The sequence below is a fragment of the Gopherus flavomarginatus genome, chromosome 24 (genome assembly GCF_025201925.1).
Source record: "Gopherus flavomarginatus isolate rGopFla2 chromosome 24, rGopFla2.mat.asm, whole genome shotgun sequence".
Classification (NCBI taxonomy): domain Eukaryota; kingdom Metazoa; phylum Chordata; order Testudines; family Testudinidae; genus Gopherus; species Gopherus flavomarginatus.
The window spans coordinates 7,951,619-7,977,967 of NC_066640.1; the positions used below are offsets into that span (position 1 = coordinate 7,951,619).

Genomic DNA, 26,349 nt, shown 5'->3' on the forward strand with positions numbered 1-26,349 from the left:
CCCTCCCCCCCGTGCGGCGGGGCTCCCCCGTGACCCCCCCCTCGCCTATCCCCGCCCCTCCCCCCCGGGCGGCGGGGCTCCCTCGTGACCCCCCCCCCGGGCCTATCCCCGCCTCTCCCCCCCCCCGTGCGGCGAGGCTCCCCTGTGACCCCCCCCCCGGCCCGATCCCCGCCCCTCCCCTCGGGCGGCGCTCCTCCCCCGTAACCCCCCCCGGGCCTATCCCCGCCTCTCCCCCCCGTGCGGCGGGGCTCCCCCGTGACCCCCCCCCGGGCCTATCCCCGCCCCTCCCCCCCGTGCGGCGGGGCTCCCCCGTGACCCCCCCGGGCCTATCCCCGCCCCTCCCCTCGGGCGGCGCGGCTCCCCCGTGCCCCCTCCCCGCCCCTCCCCCCGGGAGAGGAGGTGGGCTCCCCACACCCCTTCTCCAGGGAGGGGGGCTCCCCTCCACCAGAGAAAACAGGCAGGAGCCAGACGCGCTTCTGTCTGTTTTAACCCTTGCGAACAGACAGGCTCCTCCATGGGCTAGGCTGCAGTGGGGCTGGACGCCCGGCCTCCACTGGGCGTTTTAGGCACAGCTCAAGGAGTGCTGTGTATGTGTCTCCCAGCTGCTGAGCTGGGAGATCAGAGCAGGACCTCCCTGCTTTCCACACCCACAATGTTCCAGCGTGGCAGAGCCAGCGACATGTAAGTTATTAGTCACATGGGTGTGGATTTTTAAACCATTCTTCTTAACTATACAATTTAAGAACAGAGGCCCTGTCCACACTGCTTGGGTGAACCATGGCACTTACTGTATGGGAAAGTTTGCCCCAGGGTCCTTCCATCTCCCCGTCCCACATTTTTGGTATAGCCTTTTATGTCCTATTCTCCACGGAAGAGGTGGCTGCACTGGCTTGGAAGCTGTTTGGGGCAGGGACCATCTTGAAAGGCACATGTAATTTTAACACTATTTCACCTTTTGGTGCTTTTCATCCATAGATTTCCAAGTCCTTTCCAATGGTATTGTACTGGCAAGTGTCCTTAACTGCTGCAGCTGTGTCAATTTATTGTGAGTCTTTGGGTTCAACATGAGGGCCCCTGCACTCTTCACTCCCCAAGTTTAATATTAAGCTCCCAAAATGAGCAGAAAAGACTGCACACACTTGCACTGTGCTTTGCGCAGAATGCAGCAGACAGAGCCTGTTGCTGCTCTTTCTTCAAACACTTCTCTGCTGGGCTGACAGCAATGTTTGAACAGAACATGTTTCTCAAATGCTAAAAAAAACCTGATTCCTCCTGAAATTTCTGAGCCAAATCCCACATTTTGACAGCACAGGAGCCATGTTCTTGAAGGAAACTTCCCACCTCCTCTCTTGTACAATTGGGCTACAAATTAACAGCTCTCAGGAGCACAGCAGGGAGCCAAAACATCTACACTGCAGTTTTATACCCCAAACCCCCAGCCCAAGTCAGCTGACACAAGCCAGCTCTGTTTTATTGCAATGTAGACATGTTATGAACAATCAGACTTAAGAGTAAGAGCTACTCCTTTGCTTCTGAACGTGGGACTTGGCTTCACTCCACCAGTGGCATGACTTGAGCAGGGGGCCACACTGCAAAACACTGATTGAATGGGTAGCAGATAAATTGTAATTTAAGCTACCGCACCCACACCATGGAACTAGTTGGACCACCAGCAACAGCTGAACTTAACCCACACTAGGATGACCAGACAGCATGTGTGAAAAATTGGGACAGGGTGGGGGGTAATAGGAGCCTATATAAGAAAAAGACTCCAAAATCAGGACTATTCCCTATAAAATTGGGACATCTGGTCACCCTAACCCACACTGATGGGCCAGTTAGCTGGAGCTTAAGGCATCCTTAATTTGTGCTAGAGGTAGGTCAGCATGGAGGACCATCATGTTACAGACCAAACTAGTTAAGAAACTGGTAAGTACCTATGTGAGTGAGCTCACTACACCCACCTACAGTTAGCAGTAGGAGTTGCATCAATTGGGAGGACATAGGCAAGGCAGGTGAGGTAATACTGGACCAGCTGTTTGTAAGAGACAAGCTTTCAGAGCTCTTTTTCAGGTCTGGAAAAGATCTCCTATTCAAGGGGGAGTGGCCCATTATCACCACTGCAGTCATAGGACAAAAAGGGGGGTGCAGGGAGTTACAGATTGTTTTAATAAGAAATAAATCCAATGTCTGTTCAGTGCATGATTTTTAGTGTCTAGCAGAGGAATGAATCTAAGCTCCCAGGCTCGCCTTTTGAAAGCATTGTGCAGGCTTCTACATGGATGAGGACTGATAGGTCAGAGGCTGCTTTGTGGAAGTGTTTACCCCTAAGTAAGGCTAGGATTGTGTCATGGCTATTTTTAGTAAAAGTCAGGAACAGGTTATGGGCCATAAAAAATTCCTGGAAGCCCATAACCTGTCCCTGACTTTTACTAAAAACACCCATGAGGATGGACACAGCACTGCCTGCAGCTGCTCTATCCCCACCACTGCTCCTGCACCAGGGGCTGACTGCTGGGGTTAGTGCAGCAGCTGCTGCTCCAGTGGACTCAGGGCTAGCTACTGGTCAGCTCTTTGGCATCGCCAGGCTTGGCCTCTATGGCTGACTGCTGATCCAGCCTTGGCTGGAAAGATGACAGAGGTCCCAAAATGTCACTGAATCATATGGTTAAGCATAGGTGAGAGGGGTTTGTCTTATTTTCCTATGGGAGTTTATTCAAGAGCATAGGGATCGTCTGTTTTCACCCACCTAGTGTTATTGGGGCATTTAGCACACTGAATGATGTATACCACCTCTTGTGATGGGCATGTGTAGGATCTATTGACCTTGAAAGGTCTGTTGATCATTGTAGCAGGGGAGATGGCTGCAGATTTTGCATCTGTACTTCTGGCAAGGCCTGGTCAGGGGTAGCTTTGCTTCTGACGAGGTTATGTTTTTTTGGGAGGGAGAAAAGTTATGTCTGAAGGCCAGAAGTGGTAGGTTCAGAAGAGATTTTTCCAAAATGTTTAAAGGCCACTTCATCTTGAATGGTCCCTTATGCGTGCTAACTACTTAGGCTAATCTATCTGTTCCACCCTGCATTTTGCTTCAACAGTAGGAGTACATTTCCCAGAAGAGCTTGGGGTGGCTTAAAAGCTTATTATCAGAAGGTTATCTAATAAAAGATATTACCTTATTTCACTTTGTCTTTAATATCCTGGGACCGATGTGGCTACAGTTACACTCCATACACAAGAGGGACAGTTCTGTGCACTCACTACATCAGTTTCACACACCCCCCCCCCCTCCATTCAGCATACTCAAGGAGTTTTCTACAAGAAAAGTTGCAGCAGTTTCCATTTTAAACCAGTGTGACTTTTTGGACAGAGGAGTCCTAAACCCTGCAGGACAGGATTAAATAGCAATAAAATGCTAGCAAACAATCCATGACTTGTATACAGCCTGAAGAGACTGCACCTCTTGCAGGTATGGGAGGAAAAACTGTTCAGGTTGGACTACACAGTGCTGTCTTGCTGGATCTATGCAACTTTTGCTATACAGATTTCCTGCTAACCATGAATTACAGTCCTAGGTTTGTCCTGACTGGGGAAAGTAGGACCTAGAACAAGCTGAAGTGACATTCCATATGAGCCCTTGGCTGAGCCTGGCGCCTCTCCCCTTGGAATCAGGCAGGGATGACACTCTTTGCTTTAAGACACCCCAGCAGCTTTGGATCCCTAATGAAGGGGGGCTGAAGGTTTCCTCTCTGCTGGACTGTCTGGAATGAAGTGAAACTGAACAAGAATCCAGCTGAATACTCATCACCATATCAAATTTATTATTCCAGTGGCACTAATACATTGGTTGATGTTCATGATACAATCACACTGCACAAGATCTTCCTGCCTTTGAGTTTCTGCCCAACTAGAAGTCCCCTTACACATCCCCCTCCCCTGGGGGGGGAAAAAGAAAAAAAAAAAAGCATACTAGAGGCCATTAACTCAAGCAAACCCTCTTCCTGCAATATTTTGCTTGGTTTGCAAGTCGCTGGGCATTATGAATTTCCCCCTTTGAAGAGGCAGGTGCCCTCTTACCCCACCCCACCCCTTTTGCCCAATCCCTGCAGAGAGGAAAGCATCTTTCCTGTGTCAAATAAATACGGAACTGGGCAACTTGAGTTGCATCAAGTGGAAATGTTTTTAAGTTACAATGGCACCAAGTGGGGCCCTAATGAGTCATGTGCAACACAGAAACCTATAAGGCTGAATATCAATGTGTTTTTTTCTGAAAGTCTCAAATTGCTATGAAACTGATTAAGTATAATGCAAAGAGATGGTCACTGCAGTCTACAGTTGCCTGCTGCATTTGATGTTATGCTAGTTAGTTTATTCAGAGTCCAACGACAGTGATTTTAAACTGGTGTTGGGGTAGCTTTTACAATTTGTCTAGGAAGTTGTCTAGTGCCGGGATACCTTCCTTCAGCCCTTTGCGTTTGCGGGTCTCAGCAACCACCTGGCAAGGACGGCTAGTGTTGTCAAAGGGGTCCCCAGGCAGGATCTGCCAGTGGTCGAACACACACTGGGGGAAGGCCTGGCCACCTGTGTTGGATCTCAAGTCAGCTGTAAAACCTATGGAGGAAAAAAGTCCATTGGGATAAAGAGCTTAGAGAGAGGCACATGTTTGATTATGAGGTTCTGAGATAGGAACAGTCACCAAGAGCAAACCAAGTACTTTCCAAGAGAAATTAGAGCACATGGTATTTAAGCCCCAAGAAACTACTGTTGTGTTCCAGTCACTTGGGGGGCTGGGGGAAGAAGAGAGAATTCAGGCTCAAAAGAAGGGAGGTTAAGGGAAGAACGTAACTACTAAGCCCATGCACCATCAGCTTTGAGGACCCATCTCTACCATTCTAGAGGTCAGTACATGCTATGTGGAGCTCCAGCAGCAGTTCCTAGGCTTGTAGAAGGAATCAGATGACCAAGAACAATGTTAAGCTCACTTACCAAAAGACTCGTTGACAGGCAGGTAGGCCTTAACAACAAACATGGGAGTGCCTGCCACCTGGGACTCCTCGAAGACATGGCCACGCTTCCTGTTCAGGACACCATAGATCCCACCAACTACTTGTTCTGGACACTGGTACACAGAAAGTTTGTATTACAGGCATTGCTTTCATCTTAAGCTTAAAATGAAAGTCTTTTAATTGTAGGATTGTTTGCAACTCAAAGAGGTGCAAATGTTAGATCTGAAGCTAAACAAAGTGTAAGTACCTGGATCTCTACAAGATAGATGGGCTCCATAAGTCTTGGCTGAGCAGTGAGCACACAGGCATACAGGCACCTCCTGGCAGTAGGGATGATCTGCCCACCACCACGGTGAATGGCATCAGCGTGCAGGGTCACGTCGTGCACATCAAAGCGGACTCCGCGCATGTTCTCCTCACACAGAGCTCCCTGAAAGAGAGCAAAGCCCAGATATCAGCGACCAGCTGAGAGATTCTCCAGGCCCCTCACTAGGTACCACTTTGTTGGGAACAGATCCCAAATGCAGGACAGTTCCAGCCATGTCCTGTAGAACTTTGCAAACAAACAGTTCTCTAGCAGGGGCATGCCAGGTGACAAATCTATTAACAGCAATGAGCTAGAAACAGATGCCACTCCTGGCTCAGAGTCTGTCTCATACAGGCCAGACATCCATCCATATCCAGATGCCAAGGGAAAGTACTGCCAAGAGTTACTGTGGGCCTGGCATATCAGAATCCTTGATAAATGGAGAGAGAGAGAGAGAGAGAGAGAGAGAGACTCCCCTATTTTATGGGATGAAATTAAACGCAATTTTAGCAGCTGCATCAAGATATGCCAGTCAATTTTAGTTGCCCATGGGTGGACTGCAGTATGTTGGCTCACTAGTATGGCGGTACATGTACTATGTGGAGGGGAGAAGAGGCAAGAAAGCAATGAATTCCTGTTTTTGATCAACAGCAGTTTACTGCACCTACCTCCTTAGTAGCCCACTGGAAGCCAGCCACAACACTGTCCTTGATTTCATTCAGGTACTGCACTCCCTTGGTGATATCAGTCAGGATGTTGGGGCCAGTGCCATCTGGACCAAAGCACCAGATTTTACGGGCTTCAGTGACATCCCACTCGTACTTCTCAGCTAGGTAGCGTGCACGCTGCTTCAGCTCCTGACGGGAAGAGACGTCGCCTTTGTCGATATCCTCAGCCAATCCATCTGGGAAGGGTCGGGCCTTCATGTACAGCCTGTTGTGCTTGTTGGGGGATTTGGAAAGGCACAGCACATTGGATTCCTCACTGACTGTCTCACGGTAAGAGACGACAGGGTCAGATTTCTGCAGACAAACAGTCACCAGTTAGTTCCAGAGAATTTGGAAAGAGAAAAGCAATAGTCAGTTGCTTCACAGCTCAGTTAAGTCTACTCTACATCCACAAGCCATACAAAAGGCCTTTGAAAGTGCAAGATTGTATCCAGCACAGAAAATTTAGCAGGACATCCAATCAGCATTATTAATATGCCAGAAACACAAGACAACTGTTACTACTCTGATGTGTTCCTGCACTAGACATCAGCCACCCTTTTTGTAGGAGACTCACTCATTTTAGGCATCTGTCTCCATTTTATAGATTAGTATATACCTAAGGAAAGCAGAATTAGGAGAAGTCAGTAGCTCAGCTGGGTTAGAAACACCTGACTCAGCCCTATGGTCAGTCCACTAGCCACAGCATCTCTGTTGTGGAGACAGGGTATTCCACACCCTGCTGCAGCCTCATGGATTTGGTACTTACAGAGCTACTGCAATTCCCATCATGAAAAACAGCTTCAACGGTTGCATTTGTTCCCAGTAATCCAGGAGTTCAGAGACTGACTAGATCTGCAGCCATTTCATCCACTCAGCCTTCACTTGAGTTCTTCTAGGCTTAGACCAAGAGGGAAGATGTGGCACATTTACCTTAATTGGAATGCATGCATGGTCCTCTTCCAGATCCTTCAGGCAGATCTCCAAATGCAGCTCTCCTGCACCGGCAATGATGTGTTCTCCAGACTCTTCAATGATGCACTGAAAGAGACCAGTTATGCAATGGGGTGGGGGCAGAGAGATGAGAGACTCCTTACTAGGACTCCATTAAAGTACCTGTGTGCGCGCGCTGGTCTATATGGTTAAAAAAGTCACTTGAGATGTTGGATCTTTACATACATCAACTGACTTACAGGGGGCAGGGTGAGAAAACACAAAACAGATTGGTAGTGGCCCAGCAAGGTTAGTAAGTTTTCTCACTGAAGACATTTGCCAGGGCAACAGTTTTCTGCCTCTGAAGAGGAGAAGCACAGATGCTGTGCTTCCCAGTCCCTTCCTCTTCTGACCGGAAGAGGAATTGCCATGACATCCATTGCCATGGTTAAGTTACAGGAGACCCTTAACGTGTTTTCCACGTTCTGTTAAGAACTTAGATGGAAGCTGTATGTAGCATCAGGCAGCAAAAAAGTTATGCATGCCACATGCTTTGTTCCAGCAGTCTTTCATCAGCCCTTCAATGCGCAATGTCCCATCAATGTATGTACAGTGGATAGTGATGCGTTAACTAAATAGTGTTGAGGATCTTGACTAAGCTCCATAGTAGCAACCAAGACCAAAGATGATCCAGGATCTTGCCACTGGTCCCCAGACTGACCTTCATGTGGTAGAGCATTCAGGGAGATAATTTCACTCCAGCCAGAGATCTAGTTGATCCCAACCTAGGGGTAGTCAATATGCAGACCATGGGCCAAATCCAACTGATTGACACTTTTGAATGTACTGCAAATATGTTATTGTTTTTCCTCTAGAGCAGGGGTGGGCAAACTACAGCCCACAGGCTAGATCCAGCCCTTGAGCTCCCACTGGGGAGCAGGGTCTGGGGCTTTCCCTGCTCTGGCACTCCAGCCAGAGAGCAGGGTTGGGGGCTGATCCACACAGCTCCTGGAAGCAGCAGCATGACCCCCCTCCAGTTTGTATGTATGGGGAAGCCAGGCAGCTCTGCTCTGCATGCTGCCCCTGCAGCTCCCAGCCAATGGGAGCTGTAGGGGCAGTGCTTTTGGAGAGGGGAGCATGTAGAGCTGCCTGGCTGTGCAGGAGCTGGAGAAGGAACATACTGCCGCTTCAGAGAGCCACTTCAGGCAAGCACTGCCTGGAGCCTGCACCCCTAAGCCTCCCCCTGTGCCCCAACCCCCTGCTGCAGCCCTGATCCCCCTCCTAACCTCCAAACCCCTTGGTCCCAGCCAGAGCACCCTTCTGCACCCCAAATGCCTCATCCCCAGCCCTCACCCCCTCCTGCACTCCAACCCCAGTTTTATGAGCATTCATGGCCTGTCATATAATTTCTATTTCCAGATGTGGGCCTCAGGCCAAATAAAAAAAAGTTTGCTCACCCCTGCTCTAGAGTCTGGACCCTGACCCCAAAAAATAAGTCTTATCCCTGTCCCATGCTTCCATGGCATGCTGCAGGTTTCATTCAAGTGAAGGGCTTCACATGGATGAGTTTTGGAAGCTCTCTGCCAGTATTCCCTCAAATGTTGCGGCTTGGGGAGAGGAGAGAACATGGTTCCTCTATGGTACTGGGCTGTGTAATTACACATATAGTTTGTGGACAATACTCGACAGATCTCCTAGCAACTGCTATTGAAGAGTTCCCTCAGAGGACCCTTACCTGCACCATAGGGTCAGACTTGGCCAAACGCTTCAGTCCTTCTACTAGCTTGGGCAAGTCAGCTGGGTTCTTTGCTTCAACAGCCACACGCACCACAGGGCTGACACTGAACTTCATCACTCTCATGTTATGAGCATGCTCAAAGGTGGTGATGGTTCCGGTCTTGACCAGGTACTGGTCAACACCGACCAGCCCAACGATGTTACCACAAGGCACGTCCTCAATGGGTTCAACGTAACGGCCCATCATAAGAATGGTCCTGGGTGAAGAAAAACTTGAGTCAATCTGGATGGCTCCTTAGAAAGGATACCAGCCTACAAGTGACAGGTTTGCACAGGAAAGCTAGATGCCTTGTCTCTTGCTTGACTGAGCAGACTAGGGAGGGGCAGAAAAGGGCCACTGAAGACACAAATATCAAGACACTACTAAACTGTCACTCCAAGGGCTAGGAATGTAGATGTAAATATGGAACCTACATCAGAGGGGAAAAAAATGAGGCATTAAATCTAATCTCAACATGGGATCAATCCCTGCCTTTACTGACCTTTGGATTGGTTTCAGATACAGATCTTCCTTCTTGCCAGGAGTGTAATTTGGTCCCATAATTCTGACTTTCAAGCCAGTAGAGACGAGACCAGAGAAGACACGTCCAAAAGCATAGAAACGACCTTTGTCTGAGGTTGGCACCATTTTAGAGATGTACATCATCAGGGGCCCTTTGGGGTCACAGTTCTTAATACCTGGAAGAGAAGAAGTGATCAGTACTGACCTGTGGTGCTTTCTTCCACTACTAGTGTTCTCTGCTTTGGAGCAAGGTAATCACTCAGATGGAATGCAGCAGTTGTGACACCAGCCTGCTGGCTACCATCCAGGTAGCTGGCTAGCCCAACTGGCAAGGAAAAAGCTATGTGCCAAGAGATCATTGTAATTAACATAGACTGAGCCTTTAGTATACACTCTGGCTACTATCCAGGTACTTGGCTAGCCCAGCTATCCACAGGAAAGCTGCTCACTAAGCAGCTTGTCTGATCCACACTAGAAAGGCTGCAGGTGCAGGAATTACAACTGCAGCCCAGCTGTATACTTGTTGAAAAGCAAACAAACAGCTCTGGGCATTTTAGAGCCTTAATGCAGTTATGCTCCTGCACATTACAAGTGCTTCATACCCATGGCAGCTTCGTCATCAGGGGGGCCCTCGTACAGCAGCTCACAGCGGTATTTCTGAGCTGTGACAGGGGAAGGCAGGTGGATGGTGATCATCTGCAGCAGAGCTTCTCCGGCAGGCAGCCAGCGCCTCATCACAGCCTGAAAAAGCAGATTGGAGGCATGAGGCTCAGGCAAATCCTTCTTTGCTCATACTATTGCCTCCCCCGCCTTTAAGTTTCTCAGCTAAGGTATGCAGACTTAGGTTATCTACCAACAGCCCAGTGTTGAAAGACTAGCTTAGCATCCCACTGCATGTCTCTTCCCAAGGCAATGCCCGTCAGTTCTTACCTTCAGCAGGGGTTTGCCCTCCTTGTCTTTATCCTCACTGTCAAGTTTGATGTCTAGCTTCTCAATCAGTTTAGCAGTCTCCTCTTTCCTGAAGTTCATGATTGCATCAAAAACCTAGCACAAGAATTCAAAGTTAGGGGAGAAAGCATCAAGCAACCCAGTTCAGAGAAAGCAGCTCATACTCCTTCTCCAGGGAGAGCCAGTAAATGGCAGTTTAACTGCCTTATTAACAGCAACCCTTGTATCTGCCAATTAGTAGGTCAGCTGATCAGATACATGGTTTATAAACAGCTTCTTGTCTAGAGAGCAGTAACTCTCCCAGCCCTTAGTGCGCAGCTCAGCTGTGTGTCAGATATTTAAAATTTCTTCAAACAGTCAAGTCAGGTCAAAGTGAAGAAATTTTTCCATCATCATGCATACACAAAGGAGGCACAGACCACGACCACTTAACAGGAGACTTAGTACCATGGTAGTTACCTTGAAGATGGGGTCTAGGATCAGCTGGCAGAAAGTCCTGGGCAGTTTCTTTCCATCAGGGTTGGTAGCAGATTTGCTGAACTTGCCAGAAGCAGGATCAAAATATCTAGAAAAATCCAGTCAGAGGGGATTGTGGTTTCACCATCTTGTTTAATTAGCACTGCTTATTCTGCTCACCTTTCAAGATGGAGGGAAGGGTTATCTAGTCAAAGACCTGTTTTGAGATGAGTTTACCTCTATTTCCTGAGATTTGATGCACTTTCAGTCACGCTTCAAAAGCAAAACAGATCTGCCTGTATGGTGTATTCCAGATCCCATCCCCTATTATTTGTCTGATTAAGTCTAGATTTAAAGTCCCTCCCATGAAGGATTTGCAAGTAGTCAGCACAATAAGCCATCCACCATAATTAGGATTCCTTCCTTTGGGTGCTACCATACTGCTGCTTCCTTACTCCCAGCGCCGGAGAGCTCAAGTATTCCCCTGTTCTGGAGCTGTTCTACAGGTATTCCCACCACTGCCTGGTCTGAGTTTACAGACCACCTCTGTGCTCTGCCATCTCTAGTTATGGGGTCACTGCTTCAGCTAGCTGTTTCAAGATGTAGCTCAAGTAATATTAGATAGGGCAAGCCCAAGATCGGAAATCAGCAGCACGATAAAAGGCATGAGCTCAGGTCACTTACCTGTCTCCCCACAGCTTCTTCATCATGTCCTCTACCTTCTTGGCACGCTCAGCAGCACTCAGTTGCCCATCACCCTTTGCAGCAAACTTTGCAACATACATCTCAGCAAATTGTTTCAGGGTGAAAGCCCAGCCATGCAGGCCAGAACCAAAGCCAACTGTACCTAGCACAGGATCAATCTGAAATAGGTCAGAAGATTAGTGTTGAGATGAAGTTTGTATTGACATTCTTCCCCTCACCTCCACCAACTGTGGTTTGACACTAAGTAGGTCAGATCGCAATATGATTAAGCCTGTAATTCAGTGCATCCAAACTGAAACATGACTATAAGTCTTGAAATACAATTGACAGCTACCCATACTGTGTTATAGTAAACATTCTTCTGGGTCCCCAATGTCAGTTTACAATGGAAGTAACCTCCAGAGGAATATCAGACAACTGCTCCTTGCTTCAAAGGGGAAGGATGTCTTTCAAAACACCTGAGGGCAAGCTCTGGACAGTTGTTCATTTGGAATACATTCCCTTGATTCCTCTCCTTACCATGATGTTTCCCATGGGGCCACTCTCTCCTTCCCCATAGGTAGAAATGATGACGTTGACATTCTCCACAATACGCTGGAAGGTCTGGTACAGCTCTTCTGGCTCCAACTGCAGCTCCAGCAGTGCCCTGTCCATCTTGTTCATCATCAGGACAGGCTTGATCCTCTCAGCAATGGCCTGTCGCAGCACAGTTTCGGTCTGTACACACACACCTGGAGGAGGCAGAATCTTGATTACTGCTGCAGGACTAGCATGCTAGTCCTATCCAACATGCATTTAAATGTGCTACAGGTTCTCACCAGAGACACAGTCTACAACAACCAGGGCACCATCAGTGACACGGAGAGCAGCTGTGACTTCAGAAGAGAAATCTACGTGTCCAGGGGAGTCAATCAAGTTGATCAGGAAACCAGAACCATCCTTGCTTTGCTTGATGAAAGCCATGTCATTTTCAGACAGCTCGTAGAAGAGAGAGATAGCTCTGAAAAATAAAGATACACAAAAGTAGTGCTACGTGATAATGCATTCTGTTTTCAGCAATGCATTTATAGTACATTTAGCTCATGTAGCTTAGGCATACTCCTGATAAGTTTTTAGAGACCAGTAAGTTGCTGGCTAAAGAAATGCATTAAACAAACCAGCTCCAGGGATTCCACATCAGTTAACATAAATAGATACTAAAAGGGAACGTTTTAACTTATGATTGCATGAAAGATTGTTTACTGTTTTGACTACCAAGATATAGTAATTGATACACCACATACAAGCCAGTATTTAGTACTCCTACCACAGTGATTCTCCAACTTTTGTACTGGTGACCCCTTTCTTATAGCAAGCCTGAGTGTGACCCCCCAATAAATTAAACAACACTTATATAGCTATTATAAATGCTGGAGGCAAAGCAGGGCTTGGGGTGGAGGCTTACAGCTCATGACCCCCTCATGTAATAACCTCATGATCCCAACCCCATTTGAGAAACCCTGTCCTACTACATTTAGACAACACTTACAATGCCCTAGGTTGCAGGGAAGTAAGCCTCTGGTGGCAACCAAAGCACTTTATTAAGTAGTTTCTTCTTCCCCTAGTTTAGTATCAGAAACTGAAACTAGAACCCAGGAGGAGTTCCTGGGTCCCAGTCCTGTGATCAGACCATGACACAAGGAAGAGAAGCAACTGAACACCAGGATGCTTGAAGCAAAGGAACTTACGTTGACTTGATAGTGATGCACCTTTCCTGCTCATCTTTTCTCGTGTCGGTGAACCGGGTCTCACCAGCGCGGGCAGAAGCAATGATACCAGCTTTGCATACCAGGGAGTCAGTCAAGGTGGATTTGCCATGGTCCACATGAGCAATCACAGACATGTTTCGGATATTGGCCTTTTTGTCCATAATGGACCGAATCTGGTCTACTGTGAAGTTCACCTTGAAGAGAAGGTTATATGATCAGGGGCAGGTTCTTCCGGGAATCTAAACATAGCAATGCCAAGCTCAGTCACTCTGTTTATTGCTCAGCAGACATTACAGGGCAACTCAGAGAAAGCAGCGTTTCCCAGTGCATTCCCATCTAGCTGAATGCCCCAACCAGTGGCTTTTACAATGGCCTTGGGGCAACTATTCCACAGCCTAATAGGCTCTTACAGTCAATAAATTCCCCTGTAACCCCATCTTAAGATCACCATGACTCACATTTCACACCTGTACTCCTACCCATACCACACACAGCTATCCCGCTATGTCACAACATAAGCCCACTCAGCACACCTTCCGCAGCAGCTCACTCTTTCACAACCCAAGCATCCGAGCTAGGATTTTACTCCAGACTGCAGAGTTACATAAGAGGGCTACTACCTCACTGCAGGAAATATTCCCCCTCCCCCCGGGCTGCAGTACCTCCCTTTGACCAGAGAGGAGAGACCAGAAACATCATCCTGGCACTTGCCTTCCCCCACCCCGCCACATCACTCCCAGCCGCACCACAGCTTCAGGGCTCGGTCAAACAAACCCCTTGACAGGAGAGTGGGGCTGGGGAGCCTGCCCGCCTGTCTCTTCGGGGAGGGGGCCGATCAGCATCACTGAGCTACCTGCACAGCCACTGGGCGTACAAGGACACGCTCACGCCTACCACCAGTGCTCGGCAAGGAGGCTGGGTAGAGCTAGCAGGCCCCAGAGCCTCTGACCCCCGCCCCAATGGCGCAGCCACACCTGGCAGAAGAGGGGGAAGGTCTGTGTTCACTGCCAGTGCACAGATCACCCCCCCACACACACAAAAAAGGGGGGGCTAGCAGACCCCGCTGAGCAGCTACCCCACTGCGAGAGGTGCATCCAACTCCCCCGGGGCGGGGCTTCCTCTAACGGGGGCCCACAGCCCACTCCAACAGGGGCCAGATCTACCCTAGAGAAGGGGCACCCCAGACCCCCCCACCCCCGTTAACCCTCCATTCCCCACTTCCCATTAGGGAGCACTGCCCTGGGTAGCACAAGCCACACCCAGGAAAGGGGCGGACACCCTCCCCCTACCCGGCTCCGGGGCCCCGCAGTTCCCAGGCATGGGGGGGAGTATTTGGGGGGTCTACCCACCCCACCCCCGCTTCCCAGGCCGCCCCGTCGATCTATACCGGCCAGGGGGCGGCCATAACCAGCGGCCCGCCTAGTTCCGGGCCCCTCGCGTCCCCCCAGCCGCCCCCGGGGCGCGGATGGCTCACCATGGCTGCGGATGGCGGCGGATTCTCCGGGAGCGGAGGAAAGGAGGGGACCGGTAATGGCGGCGGCTGCGGCCCTGTCTCGCTGGTGGGGACAGAGCGGGCGGAAGAGAAAGCTGACGTCAACGACCAGCCCTCTTATAGGCCGGAGCCGGCGTCGAGGCGGGGACAGCGGGCTGCTCAAAGCGCATGCGCCAGAGCCGCTCTATTTCCCCCTTGCCCTAAAGGGATCTCTATGGTCCGAAGGGCCTTTAACTAACAGGGGACGTGCTGCAACCACGTGGTTGTGCATAGGGGGAGCCCCAGGCGCCAGTCCACTCAAATCTCCTACAGGGCAGAGCCCTGGGGCTGCTATAAATGCTAGAGAGGCGGAGACTTGGGCTGTTTAACCTTTAACACAAGTTATAGAATTCCATTTATGATTCAAAGCAATACAACAGGGAATAACCAGCTCTCCACTTTTAAAAGTAAAGTAAAGGAAGAATAAAACGTGGGTAAGACATATGAAGGATGGTATTAGATATTGCGGGTTTGAAGCATATACATAGGTAACACATTTCATATTTGCAAGCTCTTTGGGGAACTGGGAATCCCTTAATACTTGTCCCTAAAGTGCCCTCCTCTATGGGCAAAATCAACTTCATTTTTAGTGCAGGGTGGTATGGGGAGTTCTGATCTGAGTCACACTCACAACCTAGGGCTAAGGTGCAGGGCTGGAACACAAAACCCCCACAGCTGACTCTTTAGTTATGAGTCACAGATATATGATCTCTCAAAGGGCCCTGCCTGGTGTTCTGTTGAAATCAGTGGGATTCCAGCAAGGCATGAGGATCTGTCCACTCAAATCCCTTTTCAGGACTGAGGCCACATTTCATAGAGTACATGTAAAACATGTTAGTAAAACCACTACACAGTGAATGAAAGTGCATTCTGCTTAAAACATTTATCAAGAATACAAGCTAGTCCTGGATGTTGATTCTGTTTGACACACCGTGATTAAATAGAATTAAGCAAATGAATATAATTCTTTAAGCACAAAAATTAATTACCGATGATGTTATCTCTATATGACTCACTTCACCATGATGATTAACTAGGACTGTAGTAGTTTGGCTTCTTATACATCAGTTAATTTTTGTTCAGATTCTTGTATAATAAATTATAACCAAGGGTCAGATATAGCTGTCATTAAAGTCAAAGGGAAATTTTGCCATGTATTAAAACTGGAAGGAGAGTTGGGTTCTAAGGGAATTCCCAGTATACTTTGGTGAAAACAAGTTATGACTGGGGCTTGTCTACACTGGCAATTAACAGCGCTGCAACTTTCTCACTCGGGGGTGCAAAAACACCCTAGACTATAGCCTGTATACATTATTTCTTACTTTGGCCCTGGTCCTGCAATGAGCTCTGCATGGGCGGACTCCATGCGGAGCCCTGATTAAGTCACAGGGTCTCTGCAGAAGCACAGGCTTGCACCTGGGCTTTGCTCATTGCAGGCTCTCTAGTCTTGTTCTTAGAAGCAAGATGCAAATAAGGGTGTTTTTTAAAAAGCGCCACCATTTCTTGAAGCACTAACCTTTAGCTCACCGGGTTAACGTTTGGTCAGCTGGAAACCGAGACCTGATCTTGCAATTCCCTAGGCAAGCAAGTAATCCTGCGTGTTGTGCCATTGAAGTCTAAGGAAACGACTGTGTGAGTGAAGGTTTTCCAGATTGGGCCCCAGCTTGGTCCATTACTTTGCTGTAAATCAAAGGAAAAGCTTTCATTGCCCTGAATATACGTCTAAAGAGTGCGTGAGAATATAGCACTGCCGATTGCTGGGGGTTGCTTTTAATTTGCAGGCTGAATCTTAGAACCCTTATTCTCCTTGAAACTATTGCCCCCCCAGGGCTGCTGTCAGAGCTTTCAAATGCAGCTGCTGCCAGATGCTTACAATTCAACAGAAGCTGGAATAATTCAGCAATTTGTGTTCCTTTCTGATATTAAAAAATCCTTTCTGGATTTTTTTGGCCTCTGTATTTTGTTTTTTTGACTCTTTGTTGCTGCATTAGCTCAATCATTTCTGTGCTTATAACCAAAATACCCAGGGGTGGCGGGTAGGTGGGGAGGCCTCAGAGGCCTGCATTAAATATTGCAGGAGGGGGCAGGGAAGGGAAAAAAAAACCTCTGCAGGGAGCCTGTGCTGCGCATGTAACGCCTGCAAGAGGAGGGGCAGCAGCTACACCTACAGGAAGGGAGGTTCCACTGCAAGCCAAGAGCTCCCAGAGGTGCTGCTTTAGCTGGCTCATGTGTTTGCTGGCATGCCAGGAGGGGAGAGCAGGGCTGCTCTGCAGCACTGCATAAATCATGTGCTAAAGAGAATTATTTTTAGAGCCTCCACTGAAACCTGGCTCTTGGGGGGCCTGTGTATATAGCTCTGTCGTGCACTTCAATTCTCGCAGGCATCACCTGTGCAAAGATCTTCGAGGGGGAAGATTTTGGCCTGCGCCCGGCAGCGAGGGAGGCTTTTAAAACGTCTCCTTGAAACGCATGCTGCAGACCTCCTCCCGCTTTGGCAGAATGGTCAGCTCATTGCAGGTGGAGGAATGAGTGGCCCATATCTGTCTAGTTAGGCGCTTTCAGCGGGCTCATCACTAGGGTGTCTAAGCAACCGAGAAAATGAAACATAGCATCTAATGATCTCCATATCGCCATGGTTTTACCCAGCTCCCTTAAATGCTCTGGCTTTTTCTCCAGAAGAGCCAGTGCTGACCTATCTATTCCTTACTAGCATGCATGAGAAGATTGTGCAAACAAATGCATCTTGCACTGGGCCCTGAAGGATGCAAGCTCATCCTGCTTCCTGGCAGGGTGGGGTCCTGGCTCCGTTCCCTTCACAGACAGACTAACTGCAGAAACCTTAAAAAGGCAGGCTCCCCTTAAAGCGCATTCACTGCTGGAAGAGAGACAGGTGGCAGGAGCTGCAGAGGGGAAGGCTCTCACAACAATGGTGAAATGGCATGAAGGCACAGAGAGGAGGTTGTTGCTAGATGAAAGGAGTTGCTGAGAGAGGGTTGGAGAAAGGCCAATGAGGTCGGCTGGATCAAATCAGGATCCCAAAGTGCACAGGGGAGTGGAGTGCTTTGAGGGTGGGGCAGTATAGTCTGGCACTCAGCTGAGGCCACCTGCTTGGCTCAGGGTGGATGGTAATTTTTTTGCACACCCAGTTGTATCAGGGGATGGTCTGGGGATTCGCACCCTCCAGGTGAGAAATTCACTCATCATCCAGACCCTTTCAGAAGTTGCACCTTGCTCAGTATTTAACCATTCTGCAATTAGCTTACTCTGAATGGTTTTAGAGTAGCAGCCGTGTTAGTCTGTATCTGCAAAAAGAACAGGAGTCCTTGTGGCACCTTAGAGACTAACAAATTTATCTGAGCATAAGCTTTTGTGGGCTACAGCCCACTTCATCAGATGCAGCAGATCTCCTGCTGGTAATAGCTCACCTCAACTGATCACTGTCATTAGAGTGTGTATGGTAACACCCATTGTTTCATGCTCTCTGTGTATATACACATCTTCCTACTGTATTTTCCACTGTATGCATCCAATAAAGTGGGCTGTAACCCACGAAAGCTTATGCTCAAATAAATTTGTTAGTCTCTAGGGTGCCACAAGGACTCCTGTTCTTACTCTGGATGGTTTGTTTCCTGTTGAAAATACATCTAAAAATCAAAGTATGACTCAGAAAATACACCCTTATGACCCCTAAGGCCTGGTCTATATTTCAAAGTTAGGTACTCGGGGATGTGAAAAATTAAGACAACCTAACCCCAAGTGTAGACATGGCTCAGCTGATGGTAGCGTCATCTACACTGTGGCATGACCTAAATATCAGCTATCTACCCTGCCCCACCTCATGCTTTATTCTGCCCCATAAGCAGCTTCCTTCACAGGATCTCAGAGTGCTTCAAAAACATTTTCAGATTCTTCTCTCACATGGATATAAGTCAGAAGTAACTTCATTGAAGCAGGGGCGGCTCTAGACATTTCGCTGCCCCAAGCACGGCAGCATGCCACGGGGGGTGCTCTGCCACTCGCCAGTCCCGCGGCTCCAGTGGACCTCCCACAGGCATGCCACGCCGCCGAAAGCACCCTGCCTGCCACCCTTCCGGCAACCGGCAGAGCGCCCCCTGCAGCATGCCGCCCCAAGCACGCGCTTGGCGTGCTGGGGCCTGGAGCTGCCCCTGCATTGAAGGTAGCAGAGTTACAGCCATGTCAACCTGGTGTGAGAGAAAAAACAGTCATGTTGATTCATGAAGATTCCCCAAGTCCCTGTGCAATAGGGAAGTCGCCTTGTCCCAATTTCACGGACGGGGAAACTGAGGCAGGGAGCGGTTAAGTAACTTGCCCAAGGTCACACAGTGAGTTAAGTGACAGGATAGAACCCAGGAGGCCCGACTCTCGCTTTCTCCTTCTTTAGAGGATAGATATAGTCCCTCTCTTTTATTTATTTTCAATCAGGCTAAACGGCATTATGGGATAAGAACTGTATTCCTCTTTTTCTGAAACTTCAATTAGCTACAATAATAAAAGTTAGAGCACAACAAAGTCACTTTGTTTCATAACTGCCTTGCCAGTCAGCAGTCTCCTGCTGAATTCCTCACACCGCCTCCCCCAGCTTACTTAAGAATGATCACAGACAGCGGTTGGCAGCGCATATGGGCGAGAAAGGGCCAAACTCACTCCTAGTGTAACTCTGGTGGCTTCAGTGGCATTACACCACGGATTGCTTTGCCCCACTGAGTCTGTCTGGGGGTGTGCTCGCTCTCTGTGACATGAGGAGCTAACAGCTGTTGCAGTTGCCACGGTAACTGTTAGCATTTTTAGCACAAACCCTGGATTTTGCCAGAATTTAAGTTGGCCACCATTGGCATAATTAACACACTGGCCTGTCAGGGAAATTGTCTAATTGTCTTCAGTGAATATTTGTAGCTGTTGTCAATGTGCAAAAGTCTCTCGGAAATTTCTTCCTTCCCCAGCAGCACTGGTCCCATGCATTCCCTTTGCACGTTTGGAGGCTTATTCTCTTGTGTCTACATTGCAGCTGGGAGGTGTAATTCCTAGGTAGATGCAGGCCTAGTCTATGCTAAAAAGTTAGTTTGACCCAGCTATGTTGCTCAGAGGCATGAAAAATCTATGCCCCTGATGAAGCTGCCTCCCCCGGCCCCATGAAGACAGCCGAAGGTTGAGGGAAGATTTCCTCCATTGATGGGAAAGCAGCACTAGCCGCCTGCGCACACCCCCATCCAAGATCCTAGGTGCACACTCAGGCCGCTAGTTTTGAAGTCAATGGCAATTTTGTTTGCATGAGGACTGAAGAATTGGGCTTTTATAGGCAAATCCCATCCCCGTGGCCCCGCTCCCTGGAAGCACATTCCTACTATGCACAGAGCCAGGCTGCCTGGAACCAGTCCATAAGGTACATAATAACCCCTGCGTGCCACAGAGCTCAACTCCACAGGGTCTCCTTGTGCAGCAGGTGGAAGGAGGATGGGGAGGAGTGATGCAGGGCAGGTAGATCAGGGACTATTCCTGTCGGTGGCACATCAGCTACCTTGGCTTTGCAGTCCCAAGCTGCAGAGGCAGCTGCAGAGTGGCTCCACAGCCTGGACTGCTGGTGGGGATTCTTTTGGGGGTTCCCCATGGTGACCCCAGTGTCACGGAGTGTGGGGGAAGATAAGGCCCTGCTCCCCCAGTTTCCTGCGATTCACCCTCTCAGCCAGCCAGTAAAACAGAAGGTTTATTTAGATGACAGGAACACAGTCCAAAACAGATCTTGCTGATACAGACAACAGGACCCCCTTTAGTTGGGCCCATCTGGGGGCCCCAGGGAGGCCACAGCCCTGTTGGTAGGGCTGACCCTCTCCATTTCCCAGCCAGCTCCAAACTGAAACTCCCTCCGGCTATCAGCCTCTCCCTGCTCCACCCCCAGCCTTTGTGTTCTTTGTGCAGTTTCCCAGGCAGAGGTGTTACCTGGCCTCCAACCCCTCTCCTGGTTCTCATGTTACATGCTCAGGTATCCTCCCTTCCCCAGTGCAGGCAAACAATCCCAGCAAAACTCCCCTGCAACCTTCCCAGGTTAATACTCCCCATTCAGCATTCAAATAACACATCGAGAACGTTCCCACTTTGTCACACCCCGTTATTCAGGCTGTGTGCTGAGTTCCAGGATTTGCCACTTCCTCAGCAACAAACACCGCAGACTTTACTGGGGGAGAGCTCACTTTGGAATGTACCTCGGTCATTTACTGAGGCCAGGTCTGCACAACCAACCTATCTCAGTATAACTATGTTGCTCAGGGATGTGAAAAATCCACACCCCTGAGCGATTCACTGTTATACCGACCTAACCCCCCATGTAGACAGGACTATGTCAATGGGAGACCTTCTCCCGCCAACCTAGCTACTACCTCTAAGGGAGGTGGATTAACTACGCCAACGGGAGAAGCACTCCTGTTGTGTAGGGATATCTTCACTTAACAGCTGCCCTGAGTCCAGAAGTAATTAGCATTAAATGGAATCTACTAGATTTAGACCCAAAATGCAGAGCTGGAACAAAAGTGGCAAAGTGGAGAAGCCTTAAAGGGAACCGAAATATTTCCAGGGTGTTTGCAAGCCAAACTTTGCAGCCTGATGCTAATGCGTAAGAGGGGGAAAATGAAAAGATTAGAGAAGAGTGGCACTTCCCACTCTGTTGTCAGTTTCCCATCCACGAAAGGCTCTCAGGCCAGCTTCTCAAGTACTCAGCAGGACCCGACACGCGTTTGAAAAATCTGGCCACTTCTTTTGGTGTGTAAATGGGAGCTGAGCTCCTTTGAAAATCTGTCTGATGTAAACAGGGAAGGTAAATGGTGAAGATTAACGAGAGGTTTAAAATCCTTTGTGTTTCCATAATATAAGGCAATAGTTGTTGTACTGCTAAACAATAATAGAATACCATTTATTTAAATAGTTTGGGATATTTTCTACATATTCAAATATATTGATTTCAGTTACAACACGGAATACAAAGTGTACAGTGCTCACTTTATATTATTTTTAATTACAAATATTGGCACTGTAAAAAAACCAAAATAAATAGTATTTTTCAACTCATCTAATACAAGTACTGTCATGCAATCTCTTTATCATGAAAGTTGAAATTACAAATGTAGAATTATGTACAAATAAATAACTGCACCCAAAAATAAAAATGTAAAACTTTGAAGCCTACAAGTCCACTCAGTCCTACTTCTTGTTCAGCCAATTGCTCAAACAAGTTTGTTTACATTTACAGAAGATAATGCTGCCTGCTTCTTCTTTACAATGTTACCTGCAAGTAAGAACAGGCATTTGCATGGCACTGTTGTGGCAGGCTTCACAAGATATTTATGTGCCAGATGCACTAAAGATTCGTATGTCTCTTCATCCTTTAACCACCATTCCAGAAGACGTGCATCCATGCTGATGGTGGGTTCTGCTTGATAACGATCCAAAGCGGTGCGGACTGATACATGTTCATTTTCATTATCTAAGTCAGATGCCACTAGCAGAAGGCTGATTTTCTTTTTTTGTGGTTTAGGTTCTGTAGCTTCAGCATCAAGAGGGTTGCTCTTTTAACTCTTCTGAAAACATGCTCCACACCTCCTCCCTCTCAGATTTTGGAAGGCACTTCCAAGTCTTAAAGCTTGGGTTGAGTGCTTTAGCTATCTTTAGAAATCTCACATTGGTACCTTCTTTGTGTTTTATCAGATCTGCAGTGAAAGTGTTCTTAAAATGAACAACGTGCGATGGGTCATCATCCGAGACTGCTATAACATGAAATATATGTCAGAATATGGGTAAAACGCAGCAGGAGACATGCAATTCTCCACCAAGGAGTTTAGTCACAAATTTAATTAACACTCTTTTTTTTTTTTTAACGAGCATCATCAGCATGGAAGCATGTCATCTGGAATGTTGGCCGAAGCATGAAGGGGCATACGAATGTTTAGCATATCTGCCATGTAAATACCTTGCAATGCTGGCTACAAAGTGCCATGCGAATGCCTGTTCTCACTTTCAGGTGACATTGTAAATAAGAAGCAGGCAGCATTATCTCCTATAAATGTAAACGAACTTGTTTGTCTGAGCAATTGGCTGAACAAGAAGTAGGACTGAGTGGACTTGTAGGCTCTAAAGTTTTACATTGTTGTGAGTGCAGTTATGTAACAAACAAAAAAATCTACATTTGTAAGTTGCACTTTCAGGATAAAGAGATTGCACTTCAGTACATGTATAAGGTGAACTGAAAAATGCTATTTCTTTTGTTTACCATTTTTACAGTGGAGATATTTGTAATCAAAAATAATAATATGAAGTGAGTACTGTATACTTTGTATTCGGTGTTGTAATTGAAATCAACTTCTTTGAAAATGTAGAAAAACATCCACAAACATTTAATAAACTTCCATTGGTATTCTGTTATTGTTTAACAATGCGATTAGAAGTGTGATTAATCACGATTTTTTTTGAGTTAATGGCGTGATTTAACTGCAATTAATCAACAGCCCTAATCTATCTGTCTATATGGCTTTTTTGAGCACCCCCTTCACCCTAAATGCCTCAGGCTTTACAGAGCCAGGACAATGTTCACAGACAGCTAAGGGAGTTACCAACACCAAAAAGTTTGGAAAGGGGCTTCCTTTTGCCCAGGTCTCTCAACCAAATCAACAAAGGAGTGGCTTTGCACAGCTCATGTGCTCAGATAGGTTCATGAAGCAGCCCGACAAGGAACTAACGCTTGACACGTCTACACTGCAAATTAAGGTGGGCTTGCAGAGTAGGGAGGCATAACTATATTAGTTTTAATTGAGCGTACGCAGGTAGGAATAGTAGTGACAACAAGGCGACAGGGTTCCGTAAGGGCTCTAGCCACCTCTGTACGGCCCACTGGGGACGTACGTGACTTGTACTAGTCCGTCCCAGGGTCCATGCCACCATGTCTTCGTCACTAGTTGTAGCTGTGCTGGCTAAATTCAAGCTGGCACAGGTGTGCCTACCTGCACTACAGTTACACTGGAATCTGTGACGTAGATGTACCCCTAGTGTGGGCTGATCCCAAAGTCCAAACACATCCATCTTGTAGTGTCCAGAAGGATGACCATTCTCTACAACTGGGGCTAGCCCTGCTCCCCTGGATCCCCGATAATCCCTGAGCACCGAGGGGTTTTCCTGGGGGAGTGGCTCCCTGCAGCTCTCCTTCCGCGAGAAAAAGCGAGTGAAAGAGTTAACCTCCTCCCTGCTGTCTGCTAAGCAGGGTGCATAGACTCCATCACAGTGCTAGAAGATCCCTTTCCTGGTAACTACAGGCTTCTTCACCCTCTCCACAGAGCAGATCTAATCATCAAAGTGCTTTCAATGGTGGTAGCAGCCAGAAGGACTGTTACACTGCCACCCATGGAGCGGAGCTGGAGCACTAGCTGGAGAAGAGGGATAGGCAGGGACTTCAGCCGAGTTGCATCCTTTTACGTCGGGTCTGTATTGAGCTCAGGCCTTTAATAAAGCACCCTGACACCCGCTGCAGTGGGACTGGTCTGCCTGGTGTTAGGATGAATCTTCCCAACCAGGAGGTGAAGGTAACAGCTTGTTGACTTGAACAGATACTAGCGTTTACCCTCTCATCGAAGTGAACTGGCTGGTGAAGAAAGAGGTCACCACTCGGCTGGAGAGAGTTTTCACCAAGGCTGGGTAATAAACTGCAGGGAGCAGTTTCCTGACACCAGCTGAGACTTGGCTGCCATAAAAATAGAGTTAAAATGACCAGGTGATCAATCCTCATGCTTCAGGACATAAACTGATTAACAACTAGGGTCAGGAGGCAATCCATACATGTTACAGAAAACAATTGGCCAGGTGCATTTTGTAATATGCTCTGGATAAACTGGCCCTGCATATTCCATCATTCAAGTCATGTTCAACTGGTGAGCAAAAAAGGCCTAGGCCTTGATCCTCAAATGTATTTAGGTGCCAAACTTCCAGTGGGATTTAGGCACCTAAATGCCTTTGCGAATCTGGACCTTAGGTCCTGATTCTTCTCTGAATCAGGAGTAACTCCATTAAAGTAGATGGAGTTAGGGCTTTTCTACAGTCTTCACGGGAGCAACAATACCTACACCAACGGGATGGTTTCCCTGTCAATGTAGGTGCTCCACTTCTCCGAGAGACGGTAAGTAGGTTGACAGAATTCTCCCATTGACCTAGCACTGTCTACACTAAGGGTTAGATCGGTTTAACAGCATCACTCAAGGGTGTGGATTTTTCACACCCCTGAGTGATGTAATTATACCGACCTAATTTCCTAGTGTAGACCTGGCCTCACACAGGTTTAAAGAACAGCGTAAGGGAAAGAAGCCTCTCTTTTTTCAAGATCAAAAATTTCATAATTTTTTTATGTTTCTTTCATATTTTTAAGATGAAAAAAATATTTTCCCCCACTTTCCCATAACTCAAAACCAGCTGAAAAGATTTTCTTCAGATTTGCCTTAAAAAAAAAAAAATCAACTCTGGGCTGACCCTAAGCAAAGAAAGTTTCAACTCCAAAGACAACTTTTTTGGAAAGTTCTGATCAAGTGAAAACAGAAGGAGAAATAATCGAAATCCAGATGTTACACTAATGCAGAATACTGCATTCAGGACCAGATCCTGCAAGTGAACCCACCTGAGTAGACTCTTGCACCCATGTACAGCCTGCTGCATATCCTTGGGAAAGTCTCTCCTCTCTCTGTGTCGATGTTCCCATCTGTAAAATGGGACTAAGGATATTGACCTCCTTTGTAAAGCACTAGGGGCGAGAATCCCAGAGACAATAGAGATCTAGTGATGAAAAGTAGTATATCAAAGCTGGGGATTATTTGACAACAGGGGGCTCCCCACAAGCAGGAGTTAGGCACATGAGTACATTTAAAAACCCACTTGACGCCTCTCTGCGTGTAATGTAGCCTTTACAAACCTGAACAGTGTTGCCTCATAGCTGGCATACTGAAGTCAGAGTCAGGAGACCTGGGTTCTATACCTAACTCTGTCACTAGCCTGTTGGGTGACATCCCCTTCCCATGCGTCAGTTTTTCCACCTGTGAAATGGGGACACTGATATTGACCTCCTTTGCAAAGCACCTGAAGCTCTTCTGATGAGAAGGGCTGGATAAGAACCCGGGATGAGGATTGTTATTGACTTTCTATGAGATTTAGGCTCCTATATGTATCTGTGACTTTCGAATATTCTGCCTAGAAGTGTTCACAGGCACAAATGGGAGTTAGGCACCCAACTCTCATTGCCTAAATGCCGTCTGTGGCTGTGAAGATCTCCCTCAATGTCCCTAAGGGCTAAGATTAAAAAAAAAAGAGAGAGCGAGAATAAATTTAGGCGTATAAAGCCCCAATTCTTCAAAGACTTTCAGACACGTTTATGCGCTTAGTTAACTTTATACACTATTAGTAAACCCACTGCAGGATTTCTCACAGTGCATAATGTTACCCATATGCATTAAGACTTTGCAGAATCAGGGCCTATGACAGTAACCTGATTTTCAAAAGATTTCAGCGGGATCTGCTGGGTGCTCGGCACTTTTGAAAACCGGGTCACTCATTGAGGTGTCTAACTATGGACCTAGAAGTCTCACTTTAGGCACCTATTTTTGAAAATTTTGGCCAAGGCGCACTAGTGCCTTTTGTCTAGTTTGCATGGTTGCCAACACTTGCAACTTTATGACC

The 26,349-nt window shown here is 47.7% G+C and overlaps 1 protein-coding gene and 1 non-coding gene across 2 annotated transcripts; both read right to left on the reverse strand.

The window, feature by feature from the left end:
- Nucleotides 1-3,795: 3,795 nt before the first annotated feature.
- EEF2 (eukaryotic translation elongation factor 2) lies at nucleotides 3,796-14,701 on the reverse strand. Its single transcript, XM_050934257.1, has 15 exons — nucleotides 14,581-14,701; nucleotides 13,086-13,300; nucleotides 12,177-12,358; nucleotides 11,878-12,089; nucleotides 11,338-11,516; nucleotides 10,657-10,762; nucleotides 10,180-10,293; nucleotides 9,852-9,990; nucleotides 9,230-9,425; nucleotides 8,686-8,944; nucleotides 6,951-7,058; nucleotides 5,979-6,332; nucleotides 5,251-5,433; nucleotides 4,984-5,116; nucleotides 3,796-4,608 (listed from the first exon to the last, which is right to left on the reverse strand). Exons 1-15 carry the CDS (start codon nucleotides 14,581-14,583, stop codon nucleotides 4,415-4,417), a joined length of 2,577 nt encoding a protein of 858 aa, XP_050790214.1. The 5' UTR covers nucleotides 14,584-14,701; the 3' UTR covers nucleotides 3,796-4,414.
- Nucleotides 10,526-10,597, reverse strand: LOC127040408 (small nucleolar RNA SNORD37). Its single transcript, XR_007771434.1, has one exon. It is a non-coding gene; the product is annotated as a small nucleolar RNA SNORD37 (small nucleolar RNA).
- Nucleotides 14,702-26,349: the final 11,648 nt, after the last annotated feature.